The sequence below is a fragment of the Myodes glareolus genome, chromosome 5 (assembly GCF_982192425.1).
Source record: "Myodes glareolus chromosome 5, mMyoGla1.1, whole genome shotgun sequence".
NCBI lineage: Eukaryota > Metazoa > Chordata > Mammalia > Rodentia > Cricetidae > Myodes > Myodes glareolus.
Genome location: NC_142030.1, coordinates 13,641,297 through 13,653,853, shown reverse-complemented (window position 1 = coordinate 13,653,853; position 12,557 = coordinate 13,641,297). Strand labels below are relative to the sequence as shown.

Genomic DNA, 12,557 nt, shown 5'->3' with positions numbered 1-12,557 from the left:
AGCATCTCCAGCATTTCTGTCCCAGCGAGGACTACTCTTGCCTTCCTTGATTTATCTGCAGTGCGACTTGTTAGCTAAGGCCTTTTCTATCTTACATTGTTCTCTAGGCTTAAATTCTTGACTCTGGTTACAGAATACTCCCGGACACCATCACTTACTATGTCATGCCCCTCCCTTCACCGTGTGTGTGTGTGTTACACAAGCTAAGCGTGTGTTCTTCCACTGACTGCTTGCACATTCAGCACAAGATTCCCTTTTGCATGATTCACCCCGCCTCCTGTTTTTCCTACTCTCCGTGGATGGATGGTAGGATCGAGACCTTTTGCTCTTTAGCAAATTCTGAAGTTGTTCCAGTAGCTCCAGCTACTGTTGTGTTTACTTTCATAAGGTCTTTTGATGACCTTCAGAAAGGAAGTGAGCCTGGGACTTTTAGCTGTTAGCCTGGACATAATGAAAACTGAAGGTGGGGTGTAAATAGACCCACCAGTCTAAGGACGGGGAAGTGGCGTCTGGAGATTCATCACAAAGGGCAACTAGCTTAGCACACATCTGGATGCTATGCTGTATTTAAGAAATGCTTGCATTGTTTGGAATATTACACTAAACCTTCTGAGGAGTTGGCAACAATAGCGGCATGTTTGAATATCAACACCAATAGTTCTCAACTCTCTTCATATTAAAAATACAATGTGATTATGTTTTTCAGAGCCAGTTATTTCATAGTTTCACTTAGAAAATTAGATGGAGACATTTATACCCATTGACCTGACAGTTCGAAAACCAGATGTAGACAAGGAACGCAAGCCAAGACAAAGGTAAAATAAGACACAGTAAAATGAGGTTTGTTCGTTTTATTTCTAGAGTAAACTTTCAACAATATACAACTCCTAGAAAGCCATGGTGGGGATCTAGCTCAGCTGATAGCATGCTTGCTTGTCGATCATGCATGAAAACTTGGCTCAGTCCCCAGCTAATGTTAATCTGACGTGGTGGTACATGACCAATACTCTGGAGGCAGAAGGATCAGAACTTCAAGACTATTTTTGGCTAAACATTAAGCTTAAGTACAGTCTAGGTTACATGAGACTGAAACTCAACAAACAGACAACCTTAAAATGTCATGAGTGGGGAGGACAGTGGGGGGAGAGAACACGCTATAATCATACATGTGTTCGGAAATGCCATGGCGTAATCCATTATCTCATCCTCTTCCTAAAAGTTAGTTTTCAAATGTTATGTGGAGATTTGTTGAGGGTTCTGGATTTCAGAAAACTTGGACTGACCCAGGTAATACCTTCTTGTGTCGATCTTACCCTGATCTTATGCTCAGGCGATCTTTCAGGCCCAGCCCACTGCTGAATAATTACATTATTAAAGATGACTAGTGCTTGACCATGAGGAAGGTTTCATGACACGAGTGAAATACAAAAAAAAAAATCAAATAAGTGTGGAAGGAACAGACGACACAAACGTAAAAGTTCACCAACAATCTTAGAGCTCTCACAAGACAACCAGAGAAATGAGTCAATTTTAGAAGTTAAAAATGCCTAACATTTATCAAAAAAGAAATAGCTCTTGACAATTAAAAACTAGAGTATCAAGCCCGGCATGGTTGTGCACATCTTTAATCCCAGTATTCAGGAGGGCAGAGGCAGGTGGATTTAAATAAATAAATAAAATGAAAACATAATGTCAGAAATATAGTCAAGATAGGAAGTAGGAGATGAAGGGGAATGCATGGTTAACAAAATAAAATGTTCTCAATAAATCTAAAGTATGTTTCTAATAACAATAAATAAAAAATGACTGAGTTCTTAGTAAAAGATACAATCTGTAGGGAAATTAGTTCAAAGTACTCTAAAATAATTTTGAATTGTCAAACTGGATACAGCTAAAATGTATGTTATGGAAACATCCTGAAAAGTATAAGAACATCCCAATAGATCAAAAAGAGAAGGACGGGAAGCTTGTGAGACAGAGACGTTATTGTGGCATCAACGACAAAAGAAGGTATTACCTGCCAGACGAGAAGTCGCTAAAAGCAAAAGGAAAGATAAATAAGCTGTAACTTTATGATTAAGACATTCACTTCAAAGCCAGGCACAGTATTGTGGGCCTATCTTCCCAGTGCTTGGGAGGCAGAGGCAGGAGGATTCCCCCCAGACTGAGGCCAGCCTGGTCTGCAATAGAAGATAGAAACAACCAAATTAGTACCCTGGTTTTAAAGTAGACAGAGACACGCAAAGGGTTAGTTGTGGCCCCAACAGCTGCAGCGTACAAATTCTCTACCACATTTTGTGGAACAATTACAAAGTGAGCATAGAAAGTCATAATGGACATGATGTACTAATTACAGTGTATTCTAGTAACCACGTAACTAGGAAAATCCCCCAAACAATTAGAAATATCCACTAAAAAAAAAAAACACCTTCTGAAAAGAAAATCATCTTGTGAGGGGAAGGGTAGCCATGCTAGCTAATGGTGCTCTGACAGCTGTAACTAACGGTGCTCTGATGGTTCTGTAGCTCTAAGACAAGGCCTGTGGGTGGGATCAGAGCCTGCAATGTGTACTGTTTTCTCATGAATTAAGGCAAGACTATGACTAAACACGAAGGAATGCATTAAAGGACTGAAAGGCAAAGCTTTAAAACCATTAGGGAAACACGCAAGAGTTTCATAATCACCTTGGGTAAGGTTAGATGTCCTAAGACTTCAAAACTAACCATAAAGGTCAAGATAGGTCAATTCTATTGAAGCCAAGGACTGGGTTCTTACATTATTTTAAAATGTGAAAGTCCAAGTTCACTATATAAAGATTGCCGTCCAAAGTTCATAAATAACAGACTAAAGGCCTTCCAATGAAGAGGCAACATTTCAAGACATTTATAACAAAATGGGGACTCAGAAAGTGCTCAGAGGGAAAGGCCATAAAAATACCTAACAGCACACCCAAAAATAAGTTCCCAGAAGTTGTGCTGTGTGCTCTTGACTGTCACTTTCTTTTTCTTGTTATTATTTTTGTTTAATATAGCAGCAGACCCATGTCTCCCAGACCTGAGAAATACATTTAAGGCTTTACAAAACCCCACATTTCTTCTGTCTTACAAGTTTGCCCACTTGACTGTATAAGTCAATTGAAGTCACTGACTTTGGATTCTCTTATAAAGTCTTCCCAACATGTGTAATCAATGTGGATGGACTGTTTGTTGTTGCCTTCATGAAGAAAGGCAGTGTAGGAGTGTGGAATTTTATGCCACTAACCTAATGGGTGGTATTTCTTCCTCTTCAAAAACTTATGTCAATCTTTAAACTGTCCATAATAGTGCATACTATTTATTATTTTATGCTGAACCTGTTAGTCCCATTTAACATTAATTATTTTTATGTAAATGGTTGTTTTGTTTTTCAAATATCTAGCAAAACACTGCTTAAAAGAATAGATGTGATGCTGTTATAAAACACAGAGTAAATAGCAATCTTAAATTATAGTGTTAACCATGTCATCTGTTAAACCAAAGACTCTGTGTTGGTTACAGCTATGGGGCTTGAGATGGTATGCAGATCTTCTTCTTCTTCTTCTTCTTCTTCTTCTTCTTCTTCTTCTTCTTCTTCTTCTTGTTATTATTATTATTATTATTATTATTATTATTATTATTTTGTCCTCTTACACATTTAAGCCATATAGATCAAAGGTGCAAAGATGGCACATCATCAGAGAACCAACCAGCTGGGGCTGCAGTGAAGAGAACGTCCTCCGTGTCCTTGAAATCAGAGGGAGCAGAGGGGATCTACCAGGATCACCACCCAGGCATGACATTTATATGTTCTTTAACTGTAGTGCTTTCTTTCAAAATTGGAGCTTTGATGTTGAACTAATTCCACAAGGCACAGCAAGTGGAGATGCCTCCTGATGTGAGAGCCTTCTTTAAAGCATCCTAATTTAAGTACTGATACAGATAATGATAAAATAACAGGCATGTCACCGCCACCACCAAGAATGCCTGACATCAATAATCTCTTTATATTGTGATCACCATAAACTATAAGACCTTAAATACATAAGTATATTCTTAAGTCTTCTCTGCTTTCTGACTGTTTCATCCCTCCCCTTCTTCCTCTTTCTCTCACTGACCCATAACTCCTAGAGTCCTGATTGCTCTGCATACCTGCCTGTTTTAAGTCTTCCTTTGTTCAAATTCTACCACATCCAGTGTGTTAGTTTTTAACTACTGAGTTTTCTCTGTGTAGCTCTTTCATGGCCCTGGTTGATAAGCTCGGGTCTGTCTATAGTACTCCAGATAGCTGCCTTGTAGAGCTCCTCTCTGCTGTGTCCACTAAGCCACTAAGCCCATGGAGTGCTGTGTGCATAGCCTTCCTTAAAAACAGAACCCCAAACAGGAATATCTTGAGACCCGTGTTCCTTCCAGGAGTCACCACTACAGGATCAGTAGTCTTGACAGAGGGATCCAGACTTTCTGCCTCACTCCACCTCTGAACCTCACTCCTCGCCTGCTCTGTCCTCCTCCGCTCTGCAGAGAAGGCTCTTCCTCATGGCCAAATCCTCAAACATTATTGAAAAATAGAATAACCTGTTTCACTCCCTCATTCTGTAGAATTTTGATAACTTCCTTTTATTTCTCTTAGTTGTGTGTGTGCATATGCACCACTGTGTGTTTGTGTGTATGTGTGCATATGTACCTGTGTATGTATGTGTGACTGTGTGTGTGCATATGCACCAGTGTGTGTGTGTGTATGTGTGTGTGTGTGTGTGTGTGTGTGTGTGTGTGTGTGTGTGCGCATATGCACTGGTATGTGAGGGTATGTGCACATGAGAACAGATACATGAAAAGACCAAAAGACAACATTAGCTGTCACTTCCCAGATACTACTGTTTGAGACAAGGTCATTCTCACTGGCTTGGCACTGGCCAAGTAGGCTTGGCTGAGTGGCCACCTAGCCCCAGGCATCCTCCTATCTCCTCTTCCTCAAAGGATTGCAAGTATAATTATACACTAATCTTCTTTCATGGGTTCTGGAGATTGAGCTCAGGTCTCCATGCTTCAGCAGTGTCTTAGTTAGGATTTCTATTGCTGTGAAGAGACACCATGACCACAGCAACTCTTACAAAGGAAAACATTTCATTGTGGTGACTTACAGTTCAGAGGTTTGGTCCATTATCATCATGGTGGGACATGGTAGCATGCAGACAGATATGGTGCTGGAGAAGGAATTGAGAGTAGAAAAGGAGCTACTTCTTGATCAGGAAGTGGTCTGCAACACTGGGAGTAGCTTGAGCAGAGGAGACCTCAGAGCCCACCCCCACAGTGACATACCTACTCCAACAAAGCCACACCTCCTAATGGTGTCATTCAAACCACCATAAACAGCAAGCTCTTCACCAACTGAACTGTTTCTCTATCTCTCTGGTGCCATCTTCAGTTTCATAGATGAGAGTTTTCTCTGCTTTCTACTCCATTTCCAGTATGTCAAAATCAGTGTCCCTTTCCTGTCTAAAATTAGACATACAATGACCTTTGTTGTCCTTGTCACCTGGACAGCTCCAATCAACTCCTCAGTCACTCCTCCAATTGTCACTTCTGCCTGAAGATCCGTGGGTTGGTTCCCTGAAGGGATCTGAGAGCCGGGATTCCAGGCATTCTTTGGGCAGATTGTTTGAATTTGGTCTTTTTGCTATTTTCCTCAAGAAAAAGAGGACAGAAATGTGAGCTGCATAGAAATTCAAGGGTTGGAAACTGAGGACGTGGCATCCAGGTTAAAGAGTTTGTGAGCCTGGAAGATAAGAACAATAGAAAGGTTTTTTAGATTGTTGGTTTGGGGTTTTTATTTTTATTTTTGGTGTGTGTGGGTTTGGGTGTGGGCACGTGTATGTGAATGAGTGCAGGAGTCCACGGAAGAGATGGAACACCCGTGAGCACGCGTTACAGACAGTTGTGAGTCACTAGATGAGGGTGCTGGGATTCAAACTTAGGCCCCTCTACCCAAGCAGTGTGTGCTCTCAACTCCTGAGCCATCTTTCCAGGGTACCCTCCCACCCCTGATCCTGTTTTTTAAGACCTGAGTCTCACTTTGTAGCTTTGGCTAGTCTGGACCTTGCCGTGTATATCAGGATGACCTCAAATCAAATCCACCTGCCTCTGCTTTCCAAGTGGTGGGATTAAAGGTGTGGCTCACCGTCTCCAGCTATTAAGCAAAGAGTTAATGTGATCCTATTTATCATTTTGAAAAGACTACAGATTAAAGAATTGACTCAGGGAGACCAGTTAGCAGACTCTAAGTATTATGAAGTAGACTTGTCAGTCATGCTGCTGGATCAGAGAGAACGGGAGGTGTTGAAGATGGTTCTGAGGCTTCTAGCTTTCTGAACATGATGACTAAGAGGTACCATATACTAAAATAGGAAACCTCACAAAGGATCTATGGGGTCTGGGAAAGAGGCTGTGAGTTTGATTTTTGGACATAGGAAGTTGAGAATACCTTTGGTTCATCCCAAAGATGTTGAGGAGACAGTCGAATGTGATCCAGAAGCTCTGAAGTATCAGGCCTGAGATGATGCACTTGGGGAATCCTAAAACTGGAAGTTTAAGCCTTAGCCACAGTGAGAATCCTTAGCGAAGGTGTCTAGCAATTATGAGCCAGAAAAAGGTCAGATACAAAGGATATGGGATTGGTCAGCTTGAGGCTGACAAGGATGATAAAGAAATGGGTATGTGATGTCATCAAAATCAGTGGGAAGTAATTGTATAAGAAAGAATTAGAGTTAGGAATGGTAGCTGACCCCTGTAATCCTGGCACTCAGGAGGCAGAGGCAGTATGGTTGTCGCAAGTTTAAGGCCAACCAGATCTATGTGGCGAGTCCTAGTGCAGGCAGTGGTGCAAAATGGGACCCTCTCTCAGCCCACCTTCTAGAAAAAAAATTAATAAAACATGAAATGTTACTCACACACTAGTAAAACCCGGACAGGAAAATGTCCATTGAGCATACTGACCTCAAAAGTGTGGTCGCTTGAGTGCCATTTTGGTGGGATTTCCAAGAGTGCAGGAGACAAAGACTGGATGATAGGTGAAGTGGCCATTTGCAGCTCTCGAGAAGTTCATCTTTGAAGAGACGGTGTTAGTGATGACTGGGGTGTGGTCTGAGAATGGAGTCAGTATGGAGGTCCATGCAGGAGAAGAGAGCGAGCAGGGCAGATATTAAGGAAGAAGTGTAAATAAAAGATGGAAAGGACTCACTCGGGTGGCAGGAAAACCAGGTGCCTCCACTACTAAATCAGAGGGAACCGTGGGCTGGTGACGGTACTTTGTTTGTGTGTCAGTGGTGAAGTGAAGAGATTTCCATCCAAAACCCGGCACACACATTAGCTGAGAAGCAAAGGTAGAGTTGAAGGGTGGAGGCTGCAAGATGGAATCTGTTTCCAAGTTTGAGGAGCTTGGAGGAAAATTAGAAATAGCCAGCAAGAACAAGTTGACGAAACAGCAATAGACTCCGTGGCTTGTGTTCAGGGTCCGTGTATGGTTCATTACAATGAGTCTGTGCTGTTGCCAAACCCGCTTTGCCAAGAAGCCTTACCTAACAGCACTGAGATGTGGAGATGTGACGAGACAGTTTACAGCATTGGCAAGGGTGTGTGTAAGGACATTATCTGACATGGCTAAAGAGAAAGGTGAGAACTGAGGGGTGATGGACTGTAAGAGAGTGTGGAGCAATGGAGTGGACATACTGGTGAGGGGACAGGTAGCCGTGTTGGGGAGGGGGCTCAAGCAAGCTGAAAGAACGGAGAGGAGATGATGACACACGGTGTAATGCACCAGTAGTCACACATGGAGCAACTAACTACATATTGTTGAATTGTAGTTCTTAATAGGTAATCTGTAAAATAAACAAACACAATTCCTTTTTAAGACTGTGTTGTAGATGTGGCCTATAGTTGCTTAAATGTTGTTGTATGGAGGCCGCTAGTTAGTTCCCGGCCACTTAGCCCCAAAATAATCACACAGAAACTGTATTATTTAAATCACTGTTTGGCCATTAGCTTTAGCTTCTTATTGGCTAACTCTTACATATTAATTTAACCCATTTCTATTAATCTGTGTATCGCCGTGAGACTGGCTTACCGGGCAAAATTCCCAGCATCTGTCTCCGGGAGGCTCCATGGCTTCTCCCTCACTCTGCCTTCCTCCTCCCATTCTATAGGCCAAGTCAGTTTTCTTTATTCATTAACCAATAAAAGCAACACATAAACAAAAGGACCTCCCACACCAAAATGTTAGTGGTTGAGTTGTAGAAATTTGAGGAGATCTGGGATGCAACAGAAGGACATAGCACCAAACAGGTCTCGGCTCAGGGGCACTGAAATGGAGAAGGTGGTCTTCTGTGGAGCCAAAGCTGCAAGTTAGCTGAGTGACCAAGCAATTGGAGTCAGTGAAACGTTGGAGTGTATGATGTAGCAAAATCCAGGAACTTCAAAGGAGTAGGATTTTATTTTTATTCTTAAAGGGTACAAATTGTTTTGGAAGTGGCGAGTGGGGAGTGATAAGGAAAACAAACCCACTTTCCAATCTGGGCTCTCTGGAGCATGAGACCATAAGCAGCTGCCGTGTGAGCGCGTCCTTGGGAATATCTGCATCGTACAACTCTGTCTCCTCTCACCCATCCCAGAAAACCAGCCTTTCCTTGCCCATCAGCCAAACCAAGTGTCTGCTGTCTCGTGGTTCCTCTACCTTAGCTCCTCGTCCTCCTTCAAAATTCAAAACCTCACCACCTCTCAACATTTGATTACTTGGAAAGGACGAACTAATGAGTCTTCTCCGAGCAGACACGTCCCCTGAAGTGGGGCTAAGGGCTGCGTGGGACAGGATGACATGGACTGATCTCATCTGCACTCATCTGTTTGCTTGTAGTTACGGTCTTTTGTCCCTGACGAGGTTGTAGCTCGGTGCTCTTGCTGCATCTGTTTTTGTTAAATGTAAGAGAACAAATGAAATTGCTTCTAAAGAGCCCTCTTGGCAGGGGCTTCCCCAGTCTTCTACATGTAAGCCACCAGCTAAGGAAACCACAGGAATATGAGCAATGCCCTTTTAACTCTTCTGCATTCATATTTGAATATATTCTGTGCTCAGTCCCAAGTGAAAGTTAGTTAAAAGATTTATTTCCCGTGAGCATCCATTCATACTCTAAAGATGTTCTATATGAATAAAATGAGCAAGCAGAGCAACCAACATTCACCTTAGCCAAGGCTTTAGTGGTGCTAGCCAACTTAGAAGTGTCTGTGCTTCTCACTATGACAGTAGGTGGAGTGTGGAAGACGGAAAGGGTGAGATCGTTGTGAAAAGTCATCACTGTCATTAACCAAGAGGCCTAATGGCAGCCTTGTCAATTAAGGATCCCCTCTAGGCAAGGCCAGTGACTATTTATAGCCCTCCCATGCTTTGCCTCCTTGTCCAGAAGAAAAGGCAGGCATGCATCTTGCAAAGGAAACAGACAGAAGAGTAACCCGCATTCTGTGAACCCAGGTCCCTTGGCTCAGCTTGTGCTCCCAGTGCCTCATATAATTGCTGGGTATACTGCGCGGTCTATGAAGTTACTATGGTATTATTAGAGTTCACAATAGATACTTGGTTCATAATGTTTTTCCTCGCAGATTACTTTGAAGAAAGGATCGGTCAACAGTGTGCAGTGGCTTCAGGATTAATTGCCCCCAAGAGAAAGAAATCAAAAGTCAAAAAGGAACAAACTTATACTAAGGCAAAAGTGGAGAAAGCCCGGCTTCATTCATTTGACAGGGAAGGTACGCTGCAGGTTTGCGCCAGTTTGTAGGAAGCAGCACATGCTGGCAAGCTTTCTCGTGGTTTTTGTCCTTATGTTGGAAGAGAAAATGTCTGGCTGAGTCTTGAATGTTTGGTACCTTTAAAAACTGATAATTTTTGAATTATTTTTGAAATTTACAATAGCATTAAAATTGACAAGGTATTCAATGATTATGTTCTTACTGAAGATATTCTCAGACCTTAGTTTTGGCAATCCATGCAAGACAAATTATAGCTTTGTTTTATGTTTCTAGTGAAACTTGTATGTTGTGTATGTGTGGGTGGGGCTTGCGGGTGTTGATCACAGGGCCTTGCACAGGCTAGACTAGTGCTCTCCCACCTTTCTGTATTGTCAGCCTTTGGTTTCTTAAACAAAAGACTCACCATGTAGTTCAGGCTGGCCTTGAAATCAAGATCCTCCTGCCTCAAACTCTGGGATTACAGGTCTGCACTGATTAGAGATTTATATCTTTATCTGATACAAAGATTGAATGCCCAAATAGTTAAAACATTTCCCCCATGAATGTTTTGATATTTTCTTTATATCTGAAATCACTATTTTAATATCATAAATTGTATAAAGGAAGTTTTTCTGTTTCTTACTGGAACACTATGACCCAGAGATGGGTTTATCATTAGAACTCCTTATTCACACGGGAACGTCCTGGTTTCTCAATATCTCAGCAGAAAACCCACATCAGTATTCAGCATCCACTGAGTGCCAGAGGTCCTGAGACTTCTGCTAGTCAGAAGGATGATTGACTGTCTTCTTCTCGGTGGTTAGTGCATTGCGTCAGAGTTTATCTTGCTAGCAGATTTATTCCAGTCTCTTTTCCTGGCTTTGAGGAAACATTGACGAGTTTTCCTCTTTTGTTCAGATGGCAGCATGACTTCTGGTAGGCCTGAGATACAGAATAATGTTTTAGGATTGCTGGCACGTCTCGTGTGCTTTCAAAAGTCCCTGCCGTTTGCTCTGTTATTTAACGAGGGCCTTCTGCATAGCAGAGTCAATGGTCACTAAAGAGAAGAAACAGCTCACAGGATGGGAGAAAACATTGTCAAACTATTCACTGGACAGGGGGCCAATTTCCAAAATATACAAGGAAAAAAACAAAACCTCAAGGGCCATCTGCCAGTTAACAAAAGGGCAACTATCTGAATCGTCACAGCAAAAGGTATAACATGTAAACAAGTGTGTGGAGATTGCCACGCATCACTAGTCAGCAGGGAGATTTAAATAAGCGAAGCATTTGTAAAAACTGGTGTAAGTTAACATCTAGTCATGGTAAAGAACAGCACAGAGGAGGGAAATGGAGGGAGTATGAGTCACAAAGCTTGACATTTTCTAAAGATCTGTAGAGGAGTTTGAAGGTCCTCAACACTGAGAAGTGTTTAAGGAGAGGGGAGTGGTGATGACTGGTCTGATCATTATGGTAATGGCATGTCTGATATGTCACATATATGTACTGAATTATTATATTGTGCTCTATAAATATGTACACTTTGAAACTTAATTTAAAAACTGAAAAAACTATAAAATGAAGATTAAGGGGTAATCTGCATAGCATGGAAAATAGAAGCAAAAGCAAAACACATAGATTGTGTCAAGAAGCATGAAATTATTAACTGCCAGCAAAGAGATCAAGAAATATGGCTTGCAAGGAGTTTGGAAAGTGTCTGTCCTTAGGAAGAATGCCTCCAACCCACATCACTTCCTCCGATCTTTTGCTTCTGATCTTCCTATGCCTCAATTAAGAAAGGCTTTGACTGGCCTTGTTCTAGTATTTCCTGTGGCTTATGATCTCTGATCATGCAGTTAAACCCTTTGTGACGCCTGGCTTTCTTTCTTGACACTATTTATAGTTTACTTAAGATCTTCTTATCCACAAATCCAATTCAGTGTTGGAAAGCTTTTCAAGCAAAGTAAGAGATAAGTAAGCTCGGACACTATATACCTTATCCCTAAAGACCTAGTGGATAGACCGCTAGGAGAGTTTCGTGTTTGTATGTAGTTATTTCCACCTTCCTTGTTATGTGTTTGTGGTACATGTATGTACGTGCTCATGTGGGTGTGCACAAGTGTGCAAACAGGTGCATGTGCACATGTATGTGCAAGGTGTGATATCTTTCTTAAGCAGACAAATATTAGGTTTCCTTCTGAGTCTCTGTTAAAGCTTAGTTTAATGCTACTGATTCTTCTTTAATTGTGCAGTGTCCATGTTCACTTCTCTAACTTACCGTTTCACTTTGCTACTTATAGAAATACTTGTGATAGTGTACATTATTACTAAATAATACCTATACTTGCACTTACATTGACCTTTAAAAAACTTTTCCCACCAGAACCAGGAGAGCTTGATGTCATAAAACATATTATTAGGCTAAGAGAAAAGCTTGGATGGAAAACTCCAGTATTTCCACGTAGTTTGAGATACCATCCTAAGATTGACCTTCAGAAGTTCAGTCTAAAGGTGAGATCCTATCCCATGCAATTTCAACTATTAGAAATTAAATTTTGAAACTATCTTGACCTTTATTAATTCATTGTAGATATCACATCAAAGCTAATTAATAATGCATTACAATAATTGTTGGCAAATATAAAAGCATCTCAGCATAATTTATTTCACCTACTTAAAGAATAGAGATGAGCATGACAGTTTTGTCTACAGTACATCTCTTGTCTGTTTCCCATCTCTTCCTCTTCTAACTGGGTTCACAGGAAGTGCCCT

The 12,557-nt window shown here is 41.4% G+C and overlaps 1 protein-coding gene across 1 annotated transcript in view; it reads left to right on the top strand.

The window, feature by feature from the left end:
* Dnah14 (dynein axonemal heavy chain 14) overlaps positions 1–12,557 on the top strand; it is a 238,716-nt gene that overhangs the window by 3,395 nt on the left and 222,764 nt on the right. Inside the window, exons 2-5 of the mRNA XM_048439562.3 lie at positions 707–815; positions 3,678–3,808; positions 9,660–9,806; positions 12,169–12,296. Of these exons, the coding sequence (XP_048295519.3) occupies positions 742–815; positions 3,678–3,808; positions 9,660–9,806; positions 12,169–12,296 (480 nt within the window). The 5' untranslated portion in view covers positions 707–741. The remainder of the gene's footprint in view (positions 1–706; positions 816–3,677; positions 3,809–9,659; positions 9,807–12,168; positions 12,297–12,557) is intronic.